The 18,810-nt window shown below is 47.2% G+C and overlaps 1 protein-coding gene across 2 annotated transcripts in view; it reads right to left on the bottom strand.

Moving 5' to 3' along the window:
- The window catches only part of GRID1 (glutamate ionotropic receptor delta type subunit 1), a 779,700-nt gene that overhangs the window by 591,827 nt on the left and 169,063 nt on the right, over nucleotides 1-18,810 (bottom strand). The window contains exon 3 of one of the 2 annotated variants that reach the window (XM_039478468.2): nucleotides 11,684-11,968. The exons of the other annotated variant lie outside the window; for it this stretch is intronic. Within the exon in view, the coding sequence (XP_039334402.2) occupies nucleotides 11,684-11,968 (285 nt within the window). The remainder of the gene's footprint in view (nucleotides 1-11,683; nucleotides 11,969-18,810) is intronic. 2 annotated transcript variants of the gene reach the window in all.

Genomic DNA, 18,810 nt, shown 5'->3' with positions numbered 1-18,810 from the left:
TTGTTTTAAATGTCTATGTTGTTTTAATTTTCTTCAACAAGGGTATATTTACTTTGTGTATGACTTATGTATATGATACAACTAATTTCAAAACAAAAATCCCAAAGCAAAGAAAGCAGAGTAGTCTGACCTTTCACGTCTTCCCACTCCCCTTTAGAATACAAGGCAGCCCCTCTTGGGAACCCCTCACGTTGGACTGGTCTCTGCTCAGTCCTTTTCACCCCATCAGGACTCTAGCCAGCTGCCAATGCTCATGAAGGCCTCCCCAGGCTCTGCTGGGGCTCTGTGGCAAGCACTGCACAGCCCCCATCACACCCCTTGTCCCACCTACAGGAGTTGCTGTCAGGGCAGGGACCATGCCCACCTTGCTCTCCTCCCGAGCCCCACCCAGCACCTGCGACTGCAAAGGCCTTCAATGGACATTTGTCCAGTGGAAATGAACTGAATGGACACATGAAGCCTCACTCTGTGGACAGCAAGAAGTGCTGAAACACACAACCCTTGCTGTGACCCACTTCCAGGTCAGCCCAGAGGAAGCTTAGGCAGGAGCAAGTCCTATCCCTACCCTCTTCCAGGACTGATAAGTTTCAGCTTGGGATCAGCTGAGCCATGAGAAGACCACACCCCACAGTCAGCGACTGCTTAACTGAGAAACAGCCAAGCAAAACCCACTTCTGCATTTGCTGTAAAGGTTGAGCCGGAATTGCCAACCATTCTGTCCTTCAGGGTCTCCTGCAAAGATCAGGTCCCTTGGGGAGGATTCTCTGCAGTGCTGAGGGGGGCCTCATCCCTCTGCTTCCTCCCAGCCAGGGACTCAGGGGCCCTGTAACCTGTGCACACCAGAAGAGCATGAACACAGCCATCCTTGGCACATCTTGATTTTCTAATGCTCCTGCTTTCTTAACCTCAGTGACTCTCTAAACAGCATTAGAAGCCTCCGCAAATTCTCTCTGGATGTGTGCAGGAAATAAACAAATAAGCAAACAGGCAGACAAGGCAACCTAAAACAATCAAACCAAAAATCAAAGGCAGCGTGCCAGGCTCATGTACAGCCTCATACCCTGGCTAGGGGTTGGCAGCAAGTGAGCCCCCACGGCCACCACGCCATCAGGTGGTTAAGAGGATAACTTCCAGAAAGGAACTGGGTACCTGAAGGGCTGAGATAAGACATAATGCTATCCACATGGCTGTGGCTGGGCGTGGCCCCCACCGTTTGGTTCTAAGTGGCCTCGTCACCACTCCCAGAGCCTTCCGCAGGAAATACGAGATAGGCAGCTGCCTCCTGGATCAAAACCACCAGGCTTTCTGCAGTGCAGAACTAGCCACACGAAGTACAGGCAGTTTCGTCCTTTTAACATTCCAGAGCAATGCAACCAGAGAGCACAGGCTTCCGTTTTTGAGCATCCTTACCAGACAGGACAAAGTTCACACAGAGGACAAGCCTCGGCATCACAGCACATGCCTCACATCAGAAGAGGAAAAACCTGCAACAGACACAGTGACCTGGCCTTTGAGACCACCAGTGCAGCTTCCTTTCCATGGACCCCTTCATCCTTTCCCATAAGCTGCTGACCCTCCAAACACCTCCTCCCTCTCAAATATGCCATGCCATTCCCACCCTGGCATTTTAGTCGCCGGTTTCCTCCACCTGCAGAAGCCCTCTTGCTCCCAGCTGTAATTCACAACCCATTGCCTCTCGAGACAGAGTTGGGGCCCCAGGCTTCAAGGCTCCCAGTACAGTTTGTTCAGCACTTAGTTCAATCACAAATCACAGGCCTTGTACCCAGCATTGTCCTGGGTACTGTAGAGGAGAAAAAAAAAATGGTCTGGGAACTCAGGGAGTGCAATCACTCTCAAATCTATCACTTCATTTCATTTCATTTCAGCCTCACAGAAACCCTCTACAGTAGGCGTTTTTATTATCCCCACTAGCAAAGTGGGAAAACAAAGGATCAGAAAGAGTTGTCAGTGTGCCCAGAAGCACGTTAGAAAAAGACAAAGTCAGGGAGAGAACTGAGTCTTCCAGTACAAGCCAGGTTCACCCACCAGACCTCGGCAGCACCGTTCCCATCTCATTGTGATTCACAAGTGTTTTGCAGTCTTCTTACATTGAAGCTTTGAGAAGAACCTTCTCAGGAAGTGACATCTAAACTACCATCCAGTCCTGACTTCTGGCATACACAGGCACAGTTACACACTTGACAAGGAGGAAGGTATAGACAGAAACACAGCAGGCTGAACAAGCCAGTTCTCTGCTGAAAGTGGAGAAGGGAAGGGCTTTGCTTTTGCACATCCTTGGACTCCACAGAAAAAGTATATTACTGCTGTAATTGGAAAACTCAAGAAACGAATGCCACTGGGCCAACAAATGGGCAATGAAATATCCCCAAAATATCAATTCATTCATTCATCAAATGTTTAATGAGCATCTACTAAACTTTAGGTGCTGTTCTAAATGCTGCAGATACAGTATCATTCATCTAACCAAACAAAACTGCCTGTCTGCATGAAACTCACATTCTAGTTGGGGAAAGATAGACATCAAAAACTGAGGAAATAGGAATGAATTCAATGGAAAAAAAAAATAAGGCAAAAAAGGGGGAAAGGAGTGCCAAGAGAAAATAGAGTTCCATTTTTAAATGGATTGAAAAGGGAAGCCCCCACAGGACAGATGGAATTGAAGCAAAGCCCGAAGGTGGGGAAACAGCTTGCAGACGTCTGCATGTGCAGGAAGAATGTCCCAGGCAGAGGAAACAGCCAGTCCAAAGCCTCTGCAGCAGGCTGTGCTGGGCACACTCACAGAGCAGCAAGGAGCCGGAGGGGAGCGGACAGGGAGCAGGAGGAGGGGAGGTCCCATTTGGACCAGTGGTCTTTCCAGCAGTCTGCAGTCACATCTCACTGGTACCCTTCCTAGAATTCTGGTGTTTAACAACACAACATCTCCCTTGTTCCATCTCATGTGTGGGGTGAAAGAGGCCCGGGGAGGGCGGGTCTGGCAGGACAGGATGTCAACAGGAGCCCGCATTGGTCCTGCAAGGGCACAAGTGTGTTGAAAAGAGGAAACGAGGGAAGATCTGGCCTAGTTATTGCTCCCTCAACTCTGGCAGGACCTAGCTGCACACTGGTGCATGTGTGGGAGATGGCACAGCCTCACTTTCCAGTCCTTTTTCCACGCCTGCATCAGGCATCTCCTCATGTCTCCAGATGCACTCTGGAATCTGATAGAGGGATGAGGGAACTTCAGAGTTAATAAACTTTAATCTTCTAGCGCGTGCTACAATTAAGGTGCCCCAATGTACAGTTACTTTGTAATTAGATCGAAGAACAAAACCCAAAACACTCGTCTGGGTAAAGTTATTGTCAAACTTCTTCCGTAGGTTTCCTAGCAATTAAACCCACTTATTCATTTCATCTGGAAAAAGTATGTATTACTTCAATGTAAACTAATGCCATAATGATCCAGTGTGTGTTATTAATGAGATCGGCCATGGCAGCACAGTCATCCGGCCTGCTTCTTCAGGAGCTGCAAAAGAGACGTCAGCAAGGAGCATTGATTAAAAAAACATTTGCCCTAATAATTCCCTTTCTTCCAGGGAATTTTTCTTCAGGAAGACTCTGAGAGTCAGAGCCCGATAGATATTTGCTAAGAAAACCAGTTAAGCTGTCCAGCCTAGAAGGTGTGATGGCTCATCAGAGCCACCTGTGATTGTGCAGGGAGACCCTGGGGAACCCTGGGCAGCTCAGCTGCTCCATAGGGCAAGGCATGTACCCTGCAGATGAGAAAGCTGACGCCCAAGCTCTCTCTGTTTCCCTAAGCACCAAAAACACAACCAAAACATAGCTGTGTTCTGAGCTGCAGAATAAGCCAGGACTGAGATTCCCCAGGCCTCCCATGGGAAGCCAAGGAAGAATGGTCAGCAATGAAACCACCACTGGGTCAGCTTCCGAGTAGTAAGTCTTACTGAGCAGTTAGCACTCGCCGGGTACTAAGCTAAGCCCTGACATCTACTGACTCATTTAATCCACACATTGACCCCATCAGGCAGGAATGAGTATTGTATCCCAATTTTACTGGGATGAAAAAACTGTTACACAGAGAGGTTGAATAATTTGTCCAATGTCACACAGCTATGGCAGCGGAGCTGGGGTTCAACAAGAAGACTGCTTGGGAGCCCATGTCTCTAACTATTAAACACAAGGGTTAGCCTGAGCCTGACTAGAGGAGCAAACAGACAAATCTCCTGCACCAAGATTCTACCACAATTGCCTAGTGCGCACACCCTCTGCTGTGTGGGAAGAATCCTGGTTCCTGCCACTCCTGGTCCCTATACGTGCTTTGTTGTGATCATATAGACCACTTACCATGTGCCAGGCACTCTACTGGCTGCTTCGCCCCTACAGCTCAGGGGAAATTACTCTATAGATGAGGAAGCTGAAGCTCAGAGAAAGTCACATTGCCCACGAAGCAGGAGGCAGAGAAGGGTGACGATCCATGCTTACTTTTTTATTTACTCATTTATTTTTTGCCCTTGATACAAAACTGAAAATGTACGAGAATTTATGCAGTGAAAAATTCATCTCCCATCCCTGTCCAAGCCACTGGGTTTCCCTCCCTTAAGGAGCATTTCCTTGTAGTGACCGTGTGTGTCCACTCAGATACACACACACAGAAGCTCACTTGTACACAAAGCAACACCCATGTCACCATTCTAGCTTCTCTGCTGTCAGCTAACAGCACCATGTTTTGGAACGACTGCCATTCAATACATAAGGAACTAGAGTTTCCATTAAATGTACATATCATAATATATTTAACCAATTTGTTGAAGATAGACATTTGGGTTGTTGCTAATTTCTGATGTCACCCACGATGCCACAATAAATCTCTGTACATTAAGCAAAGACTCTCCCACAGTGTTTGCTCTCCACAGCTTTGCCAAGAGGCTGTGAACAGAGCTGTGGACCCTTTGGGAACCAAACCTGGCCAGCCCCCGACTCACTGGCCATATGACCTAGAGCAAATCCCTTCACTTCTCTGAGTACAGAACCCGTCATGTGGGGTTGCTGTTGGGATGATGTGAGCAAGGGCAGATCATGCTCTCTCAGGGAGCCCAGCCCAAAGCAAGGGCTAAAGAGACTGGAGCTGTTACCTGCTGGCATGACGCCTGGGTCATCTGGGAAATTCAGGCCCTGCCTCTGGCTTACATTCTGGGGCTATTGTTTGTCCTAAGTCAGATCATCATTCCTGAGCACGTGTTAGTTTCTGCCCTTTTGTTTGCAGCCAGTGACTTCAGACAGGAGGCAGTGAAAGGTCCAGAGCCTTCTAGAAATGACCCCATTGCCTTTGTCTGTCTTCAGATCTCTGGACTGGTTGTAAACAGCAGGACCACAGAGTGCAACCCGGGTAGCAAGGTATGGCTCCCAGGGATTTCTGGGGATTCTGATCATCTAAAGCCTGCTCCGACTGTCTCTCCAGCCTCATCCCTAGCCAATTCCCATATTCCAGCCACATCATCTTTCCTCCTCTCCACTGCCCCCAGCCCTTTCCTCTGGGAAGAGGGAAGCAAGCTCTCCCCTCTGCTTAGAACACTCTTCCTACACCTCCAGCCCCCAGTGACCTTTGCTTGCCTAACAAAAAATAAAAGCTACTCGCACCTGCTTAAATGTCACCTCTTCCAGGAAGCTCTTCCTAACCACCCTGCATAGGCTACACTGAATTTGCATCAGCCTTCTTCAGTCACCACCAAGAACATTGACCCAAAGGCATGGCAAAGTGGAGCAGTGTCAGGGCGGAAGGAATGTCAGCCCACAGCTGCCGAGAGAGGTAGGCTCACGGCTGGGGGCAGGGGTGGGAGGCACGGCTTGAGCCAGGCCCTAGCTGTGGATACCTAGCCAGATGAACAATATCTGCTCTCCACATAGAAAGGGAGGTTTTAGAAGGAAAATTCCTTTCTAATATTCGGGTAGAAAAGGACTTCTTAAACAAGACAAGCAAGAGGGCTAGCCATAAATAAAGCTGAATACATTTGACAACAATACAATGAAGACTTTCTGTTCACTGAGACAAACAATTAACTTGAAGAAGATATTACCGCACTTAAAAAGAAAAGGCTCAATTTTAAAAACAGACAAATAAATATCAACTACAAACAGGTGTTTCATAGAAGAAAAAATAAAAATAGCCCATAAAGATATGAAAAGATGCCCAACCTCATCTTTCATCAAGAAAATGTAAATTAAAATCAAAATAAGATTACATTTTGCACTAGAAACCTAAAAGTAACAAGACAAGTGTTGGTGAGGTTGGGGGTCTTGGAGGACTCTCACATATTACAGATGATAGTGTTAATAGATAGCAATGCTTTGGAATACAGTTTGGTCTAACCTAATAATGTGAAAGATGCACTGATCCAAGAGTCCAGCAATTCTGCTCCTCAGAATAGACCCTGGAAAGCTCTTGCACACAAAAAAAGACAAATATGAGAATGTTCCTACCAGTGTTGTTGGTCATAACAAAATCCTGGGAACAACCCAAATGCCATGGACAATACGGTGGATACGTAAATCAGGGCATACAATGCAGCAGTAAAAATGATTAATACACCCACCTGCCTCAAACAGATGAATCTCAAAAACCTAATGCTGAGTGGGAAAAAAAAAAATCACAGAAGTGTTATTCCACATATATGAGTGGTAAACCAACCAAACAAACATTGTGTATTTCAGGCCCCATACTCATATGATAAAACCATCAAGGAATGGAGCTGGAAGCCCCTATCCTGAGCCGACTAACACAGGAACAGAAAGCCAAATACGGCATGTTCTGGCTTATAAGTGGAAGCTAAATGATGACAACCCATGGACACACAGAGGGGAACAGCACACACTGGGGCCTATGGGAGGGTGGAGAGTGGAGCGTGGGAGGAGGGAGAGAATCAAGAAAAACAACTAATGGGTACTAGGCTTACTATTGGTGATGAAACAACCGATACAACAAACTCCCACAACACAAGTTTACCTATGTAACAAACTTGCACTTCTACCCCTAAGCCTAAAATAAAAGGTTTTTTAAAAAAGACATTGGCTTAGGATCCTCTAAAACAGTGAAATGCATGTACAGTGTTTTAAATATATGAGGCATACATTTAAAATTTCCATGCTTAGATACAACTTGGCAAAACTTCAGGCACATAAAAAGAGAAAAAAAACTATCAAGGAAAGTGAGGGACTTGTTATCACACAATAAGGAGAGTGGTTAATTCCCTCTGTAGGGGAGACATGGGCAGGGTGAAGCACACAAGGGCCCCTTGATATTTTTTAAACTGATTGTGGGTTTGAGTGTTCATACTCTTAGTCTTTTAACTGAACATATACATCGTAACCACAGGTAGCTTTCAATTTAAAAAATAATTTTTAAACTAGCACAAATAGATAATGGTCACTCATACGGAGCCCCGATGTTATCTTTCTGTGGAATCCCAGCTCCCAACACATCCCAGGCCTGTGAGTTATCCCAATGGCCAAGAAGGGACTGCCATGCCCTGGAGATGCCCCTAGGCTCTGACTTCCAATGCCAGCCCATGCAGCACTAGCCAGGTTACTCCACCCATCTGTGTCTTCATCGAAAATGAGTGCCTAGGAAAATACCTGGTATGTGGTAGGGATTCCATGAATATTTGTTGAATGAATGAGTCAATGATATCTAAGAGCTCATCATAATTATAACCTTCATCCAAATTTATTCACTAGAGGGAAATTGTGGATACAGCTACTAGCACCCGCCACATACCCCCTGCCAATGCATACACACATGAATATCCCAGCATTTGAAGTGGCAACTCAGAAAGTTCTCCATTCTTTTTGATCCAAACTTTTGATATTTTAATGCTGCAAATTTTCTCTCTCAAATGTCGTCTTCTCTTTTATTTTTCCTTTCACTGTCACAACAAGCACACAAGTATTTTCAGTGGAATTTTACCAAATGGCACAGCTCACATTTTGTAAACCATATACATACCAACTCCTCTCTCACTCTTCTGCCAAATTCTGTCTTGGAGCTCATGGCTTTTCCTGCTCTGATCTCCAACTCTGACTCAAATGCCCAGTCATCAGGCTCTACCTGGCGCAAGACATTTCTGAGTTTAAGGGGAGGCTGATGAGCAGATGAGAAAGAATCAGGCCTCACCCCACAAAGGAGGGAGCCTATGTATGGGAGTCATTAAAGTGACTGCACCAGCCTAGAGCATGCCATGTCCCTTCCAAACTACCTCCCTCTTTCTTGGCATCGACTCGGTCTGGCTGGGGACAGGAGCAGGAAGCTAAAGCCCAGTAAGACCAAATTACAGAAATAGGATGATGCCTTGGCTAAATGCATGGGTACTAAAGTTAAAAAGAACATTTCTGAGCCTCATTTTCCTCATCTGTAAAATGCAGCAATAATCCTGCCTCAGAAGGCTGTTGGATGGTTAGAATGAAGTAAAATACACAAAGGTACCTGCAGATCAGCATTGAAAAAAGTTGCTATATTACCAAACCACTTCTGTTTGACTTTGGAAAGAATAGAACAGTCTTTACACTTAATTTGCTTTTTAATTGGACTCATCTGAAGCTAGTGCTGCAGTGAGTCAGTGGGGGACGAGGGGCCTGAGGCATTCAGAGACACCATTTGTCTGGGCTGTATTGGCAATATGTATCCACCCGCAAGTGACACGAGGACAGGCCACACCCAGCCATGCCGAGGGAGCAGCCACACTCACACTCCAAGGGCTGGATGTGCTGCATCAGACAGCAGATAGGCTGAGCTGCCTTGGCTCACCTAACACAAGCATGTTGGAAATGGGCAGGGGCTGGGCTGGGCATGAGGGGAAAGCCAGGACAAGCACTGGGCACTGGGTTAAAATTTTATAGAAAATGTGTAGGGGCAGAAGCCAAGCCTCAATGCTTGTCATACCAGGGCAGGCAAAGGCAGGAGGTCCTGTACAGAATCCAGTAAGAGTTCTCTGGCCTCCAGCAAGCCAAGAGTCAGAAGGGCTAGCACCCTGGACAGCGCCATGGTCACACAGGCTCTGATGCTGTCTTCTGACAGAGAACCCCAGCTCAGGGGTGCTCCATTCACCTCCACGCTCTGGGTCTGAACCAGCAAACATGGCAGGTCTCTGCCAATCCCTCTCTTGCACGATAGAAGCCTCACAGACCGATCATGGTGTTTTCTGCTGCTAAGCCCAGACACGGCCTCAGAATCCTTCCCAGCACAGCTCCCTAGAAGCCTCAACCAACCACCTGCAGTGGTCCACCAGATGAAAACTACTGATCACCCGGTGTCTTTATGGAATTACTGATAAGGAGCAGTCTAGTTGGAAACTAACTTCAACCTCACTAAAGGTAGCAAAGGTGCCCATGTCAGAAAAGAGGAACACAGCTTTTGGTGCCATTGGAGATTCTGAGTTGGGGATAGAAGAGGGGCCGGGGAGTGTGTCTGCAGAATAAAATCTGTTTTCTAGCCTACCCCCTTCCCTGCCACCTCATACTCAGAGGTCAGTCCATCCAGTACCCTTGTCTTTCTCCCTGCTCCTCCTTTGTCTTGTGTGAAAATGGCTTGAAAACTCCATGTCTCCATCCACAAATGGGTCAGGGAGCTACTCTGTGCCAGGCACCCCGCAGGCAGCAGGGCCATGGTGGTGGGAAGCACACAGCCACTCTCCTGGGCTCACTGCCTCACCAAGGAGTCCAGCACTCGTGGAGGACCAGCCCTCATGAGAGTCGGGACAAGCCGAGAGCAGGCTGAGGGTAGGAGGAGCGTCTCTGTGAGAGAGTGTAACCAAGCTGCCAGCTCTGTAAGACAGGTGGAGCTCAGGGACATCTTTCTTTGAGGACCTTGAACTGAGTGAGGGTAAGAAGTATAACAAGAAAACAGGACTTGGCCAAGTGCCATCAGGCCTTGTTTAGACTGCAGGAGTCGCAGGAGCCCAGACAGATGGGCAGGCTAGAGAGCGGATCACCTGCCCTGGCAGCGGCTAAGGCTCCCATTAAGGTCCCCTCCCAGGCTCTAGGGGAAAACTGTCTGCAGGCCAGAGTGGAAACAAAGCAATGGTGCCCAGAGAAAGTGGGGTGGGAAGGGCCTGGGCACACTGGATGACAGCACCCCCATCCCTGGCAGCGTGCACACCTTTCCACAGTGCCCAGCCTCAGAGCAGGCTGGACTTTGGGGTTGAGCCACCAACCCCAAGGGTTCTCAGGGGAAGGTCTGGCCCCTGCAAGATCGGGCACCTCGGGGCAGTTACAACATCTCCGACTCCTCCCAAAAGGCCAGGGGCTGAACAAGAGTGGGAGGGTGGGAGGGAGAGGCCAGGTCCTGGACAGAGTCCAATTCAAGTCCTGCCCTTGTCCCCATCCACCTCATCTTTATTTCAGCACAGTGACTGTTTGCTCTTTCAATTCTTCCTGGAAGACTCCAAACAGCATATTTGCTCAAGAGCTGAGGACAACATTCCAGTCTTAGAGAAGAGTATTTAGGCAAATGCAAACATATGCTGACTCCTTTTCTTAGTTACATTCTTGGCAAAGAAATTATATCACCAAGAGACAAAACGGGATTTTCGAAGGTCCACCCATTCCATCCTGGCACCGGCCGTGGGGCTGCCAACCCTCATCAGTCCCCCACACCCCCTAAGACGTTATGGGGGTGGCTGTGGCTATAAAGGGGTAGCACAGGGATCCTTTGAGGGAACTGCTCTGTATCCTTACTGGTGGTCACAGGAATCTACACATGTGATTTTAAAAATGCACAGCAGTAAATCCACACCTGCAAGAACATGTGCACTACTGAAATATGAACAAGGCCTACAGGCTGTATCAAATTCTGGTTGCAATAGTGTACTATAGCTACGCAGGATGGTACCCTGGGGGAACCTGGGGGAAGGGCACACTGGATCTCTCTGGATTGCTCCTTACAATTGCATGTAAATCTAAATGATCTCATAATTTTAAAAGGCATTGTTTATACACTTAACATGGAAGCCATTCTATCTCAGGACTAGGACTAGTCTGTTTTTACAGAGCAGCCATAAGAAAACCTGAAGCCATTTCTCCAAAGCCCATTTTGCGGTTTCCTAACAAGAAAATTATGATGTGTTTTCATAGGAGAGGTCTTCGAAGAAACCATGCCCAGCCCTACCCAGTGTCCCCAACCCAGTGACTCCAGCCTGGCGCTATGACACTTGAGGCATTCATCCCCCTAACCTTTGCCCCAGCCTGGGACCCCGAAACTGAACGCAGACTGGGATAGATGGAGGCAAGGAGCCAGGAAGGCCTGGCAACTGTCCAGTGTGAAGGGCACTCTTTGGAGAGGAGACCTCCAGGAGGACCCATGCTGGCCGGCCTCACCCCTGCCAGCACACAGCCTTTTGGATCCCTGCAAGCAGTTTATTAATATTTTATTGAAACCTCCAAGATGATTCAAATTTCAGCCGTCATGACAAGGTGTTGTTGACAGGCAACTTTAGTCCCTATCTATGGAGCTGTTGTTGCAGCTCTTCTCCCTCTCATGAAGCTCAAGGTTTGACCCTATCACCTGGAGGCTCACTCAGCACAGACCACCCACTACCCGTCCACAGCCCCACCCTCTCTCAGGTCTCCCAGCTCCTGGCCATCCCTGTCCCTGGGCAGCCCCAGCCTGACAACTCACCGTACTCGCTGTCGTAGAACATGACAAACTTCTGCCAGCGCAGCTCCGTCACCAGCCTGAGCATGACGTCGTTGAGGCGGACAGGTGGTCTTGAAGCCAGTGTGTAGGCCTCACCATCGGGGCTGGGGTTCAGGTGGCAGGCGGTGCGTGGCGACCCCCCGGGGTTGCGCTGGACAAAGAGGTGTGGGATGTGCATGGCGTCTGTGAGGGACTGCAGGGCGTTGGCAGACGCACAGCCAGTGGACGTGACCAAAGCCAAAATTCCCTGGGTCATGAGGTCACAGGCTAAAAGAGAGGGGAGAGAGAGGGAGGGGTCAGCATCAGGGCGATGCTGCACCAGCTTCAACCCGCAGGTCCCATGCCCAGCAGCTCGTGATCACAATTTGCAAGAGAAGCTGCCTGCCTCCAGGACCAAGAACCATCCTGGGCCAGGCCAGCAACTCTCATGAGCACAGCCTCACCGACATCCTTGGTGAACATGCCAGCTAGACATTCTTGTACCCATTTAGCACAAGAAAACAGTGGTCAAAACGGGCAAAACCATTTTCTCTAGGCTATTCGAGGAAGGATGGTAGAGCACAGATCCATCCCAAGTCTGCCTGACTCACCCAACTGAGCTGTGACATTAGCCATCCTGTTTCCCGCCTAGGACTATAAGCCCTTTCAGAGCCAAAAAGTCGTTGTGTTGATCTTTGTATCCCCATGCCTAGCCATGGGCAGAGAATATACTGTGTGCTCTGTAACTGTTGACTGAACTGATTGGAACTGATGGGACGGAATAACCAGAAAGTCAGGGAGGCACTGACCCCAGAGGACCCAGGATGTAGGGGGAAAAAAAAGAAAAGAAACCCTAGGTCTTCTGACCAAGTCCACTTGATCCATATCATAAAAATACTGGGCCAAACCCCAGATGAAGCAATTATTTCAGAAGAATTATTCAAAAGCCTCTTGACAAAAACAAAGAAAGATGCTCTCGCCACTCAGGCAGTTACCGTAGGTGCGGAGGAGGAACATGTTAGAGGCTCCAGCAGCCGCTTCTAGGGTGGCAGTCTCTGGGGCTCCTCTTTACAAGTCCTCCTGTAACCGCAGGAGATGCCCCCTGTAGCCACGTGCCCACACCTTTTTGGGACATCAATCAATAAATAGAAAGATGCACCTCCCAATGCCCCAACCCACTGCACCAGTTTTGAAGCAAACATTTCTTACTAATGGTTTATGTGATAGCAAGGATGTGGAGAAGCAGATGCAGTTTCAAAACATAGCCTGTGAATGGCAACAGGCCATCTGCTGCACACGGCAGACTTTGAACAACTTTGACAATGCAGTTCTTTCGGTCGAGAGCCCTTGGGTTTATGTAATGCCTCAGATAAGGCTGGGAACGGGAGAGAAGAACAGGGAAACTGACCCCAGGGAGCAAGGCAGTGGGAGGCTGGAGAAAGTGTGGGAAGGGAAGGGTCCCCCGACACTCCAGCCACAAAGACCAGCCACCCCCTAAGCAAGGGCGCTTGCCTTGCGCTAGCACAAGCACCAGCAGGAGCAGCAGCCGGACAAGAACCCAAATCCCATGGTTCTCTCCTCTTCAAGGCCAGTGGCAGGGGGTGGCTAAACAAGGGATGATGAGGTCTCTCTCGGGAATCTCACAGTTGCCCCAATGCCGTAGCACCCTCCTACTCCAGCTCCAGTCAGGTAAGTTCTCTCCTAAACAGAAATCGGTTGTGTGTCCTGTTTAAAACTCTGCTGTGCCCCCACAAAAGCCTTAGGGATAAAGTTAAAGTCCACTCCTGCAAGGGTAGTCTTGCAAGCTCCCATCCCTGCAGCCTCACGCTCCTCACCATACCCTTGTCTGCTACATCTCAACCAACTGCCCACCCCAGACCCTCAAACTCACCTCTTCAATCTTGATGCTCACACTTGCTTCAGGACCCAGACTCAGCATTCCCAGACTGGCCCATGACCCTTGTGGCATGATCCCCTTCCCTGCACTTCCCCTGTCATGGGCTACATGTTACCTGTGTTATTGGCTAGCTCTCCAACTTGACCCAGGCTCCAGGAAGACAGGGGTCATGCCTGCTCTGTTGACCATCCTTTCCCAGGCACCTGCTAAGCCCAGCTCACAATAGGCAATAAAGACTCATGCAAGAATACTATGCAAGAATTTCTATGGCCCCAGTCAAAAATTCCTCTCTGGGCACCTGTCCAAACCGTAGGAATAGCACTCGATCCAAAACCAATCAGAGAGAGGACACTCTCTGTACTGTTGGCATATTGCTAATGATCTAAAAGATGCAAATAGGTGAGTGATTATAAAAGTGCCCCATTTGCTGAAAGTGTATACAGACTTTAAAATATTCATGAAGATACTACAATAACATGGGAAAGTGCCTGTCGTAAAAAAGGTATGTGAAAGTCATACAAAATTATATGTATTTTATGATATCAATTAAATAAAACATTAACATGCATGAAAGAAAAACCAGAAGGAAATATTGCAAAATGTTCAAAGTGACTACAATTTAGGAGAGACCTGAAAGTGGTTTTCTTTCTTTTCTATATTTTGCCAAAATTTTGTGACATAAACAGATAATTCCTTTTAAAAAGAAAAATAATCCTGATAATGGATAAGTAGGAAAACTACACAGGAGAAAGAACTATTGTGTGAGAATTGCCTCTGTGCCAGATTCTCTTGGTGTCCTGTGTCCATGTGAATTCACAGTATTCTCAGGACATTCGAGTAGAGTGGGTATCATTGCATCCATTTTCCAGATAATGAGACGTGAGGCCACACGATGAACACTGCCACAGACACGGGGAAAATGCTTCTGAGAGGTGGCCACATGAAAATACCAGGGCACAAAATTATGTGCTAACTACGATTACAGCTAGGCAGAAGGCACGCCCATGAAAATGACAAGAGGCAGGACTTTCAAGATGGCCGCCTAAGAACAGCTCAGGACTTCAGCTCCCAGTGAAAGTGCAGAGGGTGAGTGGACGCCGCATTTCCAGACGAACTCTTATTGCCCACAGACCAGGAGATACCCAGGCAGAGGGGTCGCCAGCGTCGCAGTCCCAGCCGGTGCGGCTGTTTTGGCCCCCGCGGGGCTGATTCCGCCCGCGCGGCTGCTGTGACCACTCCCTGTTGCCGCGGTTCTCCGTACAAAAGCCACTGGTCTGGGAGCCCTCTTAGCTGGCGAGCAGAGCCTTGAGACGGCAGAATAGCCCATTCATCTGAAATAGTGAGTCAGGCCAGGAGATTCCTAGGCAAAAAATCCGCCAGGAGCCCGCGCCGCGGTTCGAGCCGACTCCGTGAGTCGCAGCACGGGAGATCCCGGCGCCTTTTCAACAAGCGACCGGAACGCGGGGTCGTTCAACTTAAAAGAAAAGACTCTGAGTCAGGGAGCCAGGTGATCAGGCTCGGTTGGTCCCACCCCTATACCCCCAACAACAACGAAAACAAAAACAGTAATCAGAAACCCTCTGGGTTGAGCCCTTCAAACCAAGCACAGCTGAACCGGGCGGTCCGGCTCCGTGGGGGAGGGGCTTCCGCCATTACTGAGACTCTCCACCGCTACGGAGGCAGGCTGCCGTTGCCGAGGCAACCCGCCATTGCCGAGGCAACCTGCCACAAGAGAGAGAGTCCGCCATAACAGAGGCGGGGCCACCATTGCCCAGACAGTTCTAACTACGCCCATATAAAAAGGACTACAGGGAAGAGCTCAGGGCAGCTGGGCGGAGCCCACAGCAGCTCAGCAAAGCCCCTGCGGGCAGGCAGAGGCTAGGCGTGCTGCTAGCTGGGCGGGTCCGACCTGAAAAAAAAAAAAATCAAAAAAGGCAGTAGTGCAAGGGAAACTCATAAAGCTCCAACTCCCTGGGACAGAGACAGACAACAGGTGGATAAACCCACAAAAATGGGTAGAAACCAGCGTAAAAAGGATGAAAACCCCCGAAACCAGAACACCTCTCCTCCTAAAAGTGATCACAACTCCTCACCAGCAAGGGAACCAGACCGGATGGAGAAGGAGGGTGATGAAATGACAGAATCAGACTTCAGAAGATGGGTAGTAAGAAACTACAATGAGCTAAAAGAACATGTTCTAACCCATCGCAAAGAAAATAGGAACCTTGAAAAAAGATTGGACGAACTGCTGACGAGAATGGACAGCATAGAGAGGAGAATAAGTGAATTGATGGAGCTGAAAAACGCAACACGAGAACTTCGTGAAGCATGCACAAGCTTCAACAGCCGAATTGACCAAGCAGAAGAAAGGATATCAGAGGTCGAAGACCAACTCAATGAAATAAAAAGAGAAGGCAAGAACAGAGAAAAAAGCGCAAAAAGGAATGAACAAAATCTTCAAGAAATGTGGGACTATGTGAAAAGACCTAATCTACGTCTGATAGGTGTACCTGAATGTGATGAAGAGAATGAATCCAAGCTGGAAAATACTCTTCAGGATATTATCCAGGAAAACTTCCCCAACCTAGCAAGGCAGACCAATATTCAAATCCAGGAAATACAGAGAACACCACAGAGATATTCCTCAAGAAGAGCAACCCCAAGGCACATAATCGTCAGATTCACCAGGGTTGAAATGAAAGAGAAAATGCTAAGGGCAGCCAGAGAGAAAGGTCGGGTTACCCACAAAGGGAAGCCCATTAGACTCACAGCAGATCTCTCAGCAGAAACCCTACAAGCCAGAAGAGACTGGGGGCCAATATTCAACATCCTTAAAGAAAAGAACTTTCAACCCAGAATCTCCTATCCAGCCAAACTCAGCTTCATAAGTGAAGGAAAAATAAAATCCTTTGTGAACAAGCAAGCACTCAGAGATTTCATCACCACCAAACCTGCTCTACAAGAACTCCTGAAAGAGGCTCTACACACATAAAGGAAAAACCAGTACCAGCCACTCCAAAAACACACCAAATGGTAAAAAAGCAGCAACACAATCAAGAATCTGCATCAACTAACCAACAAAACAGCCAGGTAGCATCAAAATGACAGCATCAAATTCACACATAACAATACTATCCCTAAATGTCAATGGACTAAATGCCCCAATCAAAAGACACAGACTGGCAAATTGGATAAAAAGCCAAAACCCATCAGTGTGCTGTATCCAGGAAACCCATCTTACATGCAAGGATACACAAAGGCTCAAAATAAAGGGATGGAGGAAGATCTACCAAGCAAATGGAGAGCAAAAAAAGGCAGGAGTTGCAATTCTCATCTCTGATAAAATAGACTTTAAAGCAACAAAGATCAAAAGAGACAAAGAAGGACATTACATAATGGTAAAAGGATCACTGCAACAAGAAGAGCTAACGATCCTAAATATATATGCACCCAATACAGGAGCACCCAGATACATAAGGCAAGTTCTTAATGACTTACAAAGAGACTTAGACTCCCACACAATAATAGTGGGAGACTTTAACACCCCATTGTCAATATTAGACAGATCAACCAGACAGAAAATCAACAAGGATATCCAGGACCTGAACACAGACCTGGAACGAGCAAACCTAATAGACATTTACAGAACTCTCCACCCCAAATCCACAGAATATACATTCTTCTCAGCACCACATCACACCTACTCGAAAATTGACCACATAATTGGCAATAAATCACTCCTCAGCAAATGCAAAAGAACAGAAATCATAACAAACAGTCTCTCAGACCACAGTGCAATCGAGTTAGAACTCAGAATGCAGAAACTAACTCAGAACCGCACAGCTTCATGGAAACTGAACAACTTGCTCTTGAATGTTGACTGGATAAACAATGAAATGAAGGCAGAAATAAAGATGTTCTTCGAAACCAATGAGAACGAAGACACAACATACCAGAATCTCTGGGACACATTTAAAGCAGTCTCTAGAGGAAAATATATAGCAATGAGTGCCCACATGAGAAGAAAGGAGAGATCTAAAATTGACACCCTATCATCAAAATTGAAAGAGCTAGAGGAGCAAGATCAAAAAAACTCAAAACCTAGCAGAAGACAGGAAATAACTAAGATCAGAGCAGAACTGAAGGAAATAGAGACACAAAAAACTCTTCAAAAAATCAATAAATCCAGGAGCTGGTTTTTTGAAAAGATCAACAAAATAGACAGACCACTAGCCAGATTAATAAAAAAGAAAAGAGAGAATAACCAAATTGATGCAATAAAAAACGATAAAGGGGATATCACCACAGATTCCACAGAAATCCAAACCATCATCAGAGATTATTACAAACAACTCTATGCACATAAACTAGTAAACCTGGAAGAAATGGATAAATTCCTGGACACCTGCAACCTCCCAAGCCTAAACCCGGAAGAAGCCGAAACCCTGAATAGACCAATAACATGGTCTGAAGTCGAGGCAGCAATAAAGAGCCTACCACCCAAAAAAAGCCCAGGTCCAGATGGGTTCACAGCTGAATTCTACCAGACATACAAGGAGGAGCTGATACCATTCCTTCTGAAACTATTCCAGACAATCCAAAAAGAGGGAATCCTTCCCAAATCATTTTACAAGACAAACATCATCCTGATACCAAAACCCGGCAGAGACTCAACAAGAAAAGAAAATTTCAGGCCAATATCCATGATGAACATAGATGCAAAAATCTTCAATAAAATACTGGCAAACCGATTGCAACAGCATATCAAAAAGCTCATCCACCATGATCAAGTAGGATTCATCCCGGGGATGCAAGGCTGGTTCAACATACGCAAGTCCATAAACGTAATTCACCACATAAACAGAACCAAAGACAAAAACCACATGATTATCTCGATTGATGCAGAGAAGGCTTTTGACAAAATTCAACAACCCTTTATGCTAAAAACCCTCAATAAACTAGGTATTGACGGAACGTATCTCAAAACAATAAAAGCTATTTACGACAAACCAACAGCCAATATCATACTGAATGGGCAAAAACTGGAAGCATTCCCTTTGAAATCTGGCACTAGACAAGGATGCCCTCTCTCACCACTCCTATTCAATATAGTACTGGAAGTTCTAGCCAGAGCAATCAGGCAAGAAAAAGAAATAAAGGGTATCCAAATTGGAAAGGAGGAAATCAAATTGTCTCTATTTGCAGATGACATGATTGTATATCTGGAAGACCC

The sequence above is a fragment of the Saimiri boliviensis genome, chromosome 12 (assembly GCF_048565385.1).
Source record: "Saimiri boliviensis isolate mSaiBol1 chromosome 12, mSaiBol1.pri, whole genome shotgun sequence".
Lineage (NCBI taxonomy): Eukaryota > Metazoa > Chordata > Mammalia > Primates > Cebidae > Saimiri > Saimiri boliviensis.
The sequence above is the reverse complement of the archived record's forward strand: the minus strand, read 5'-3'. Positions and strand labels throughout refer to the sequence as shown.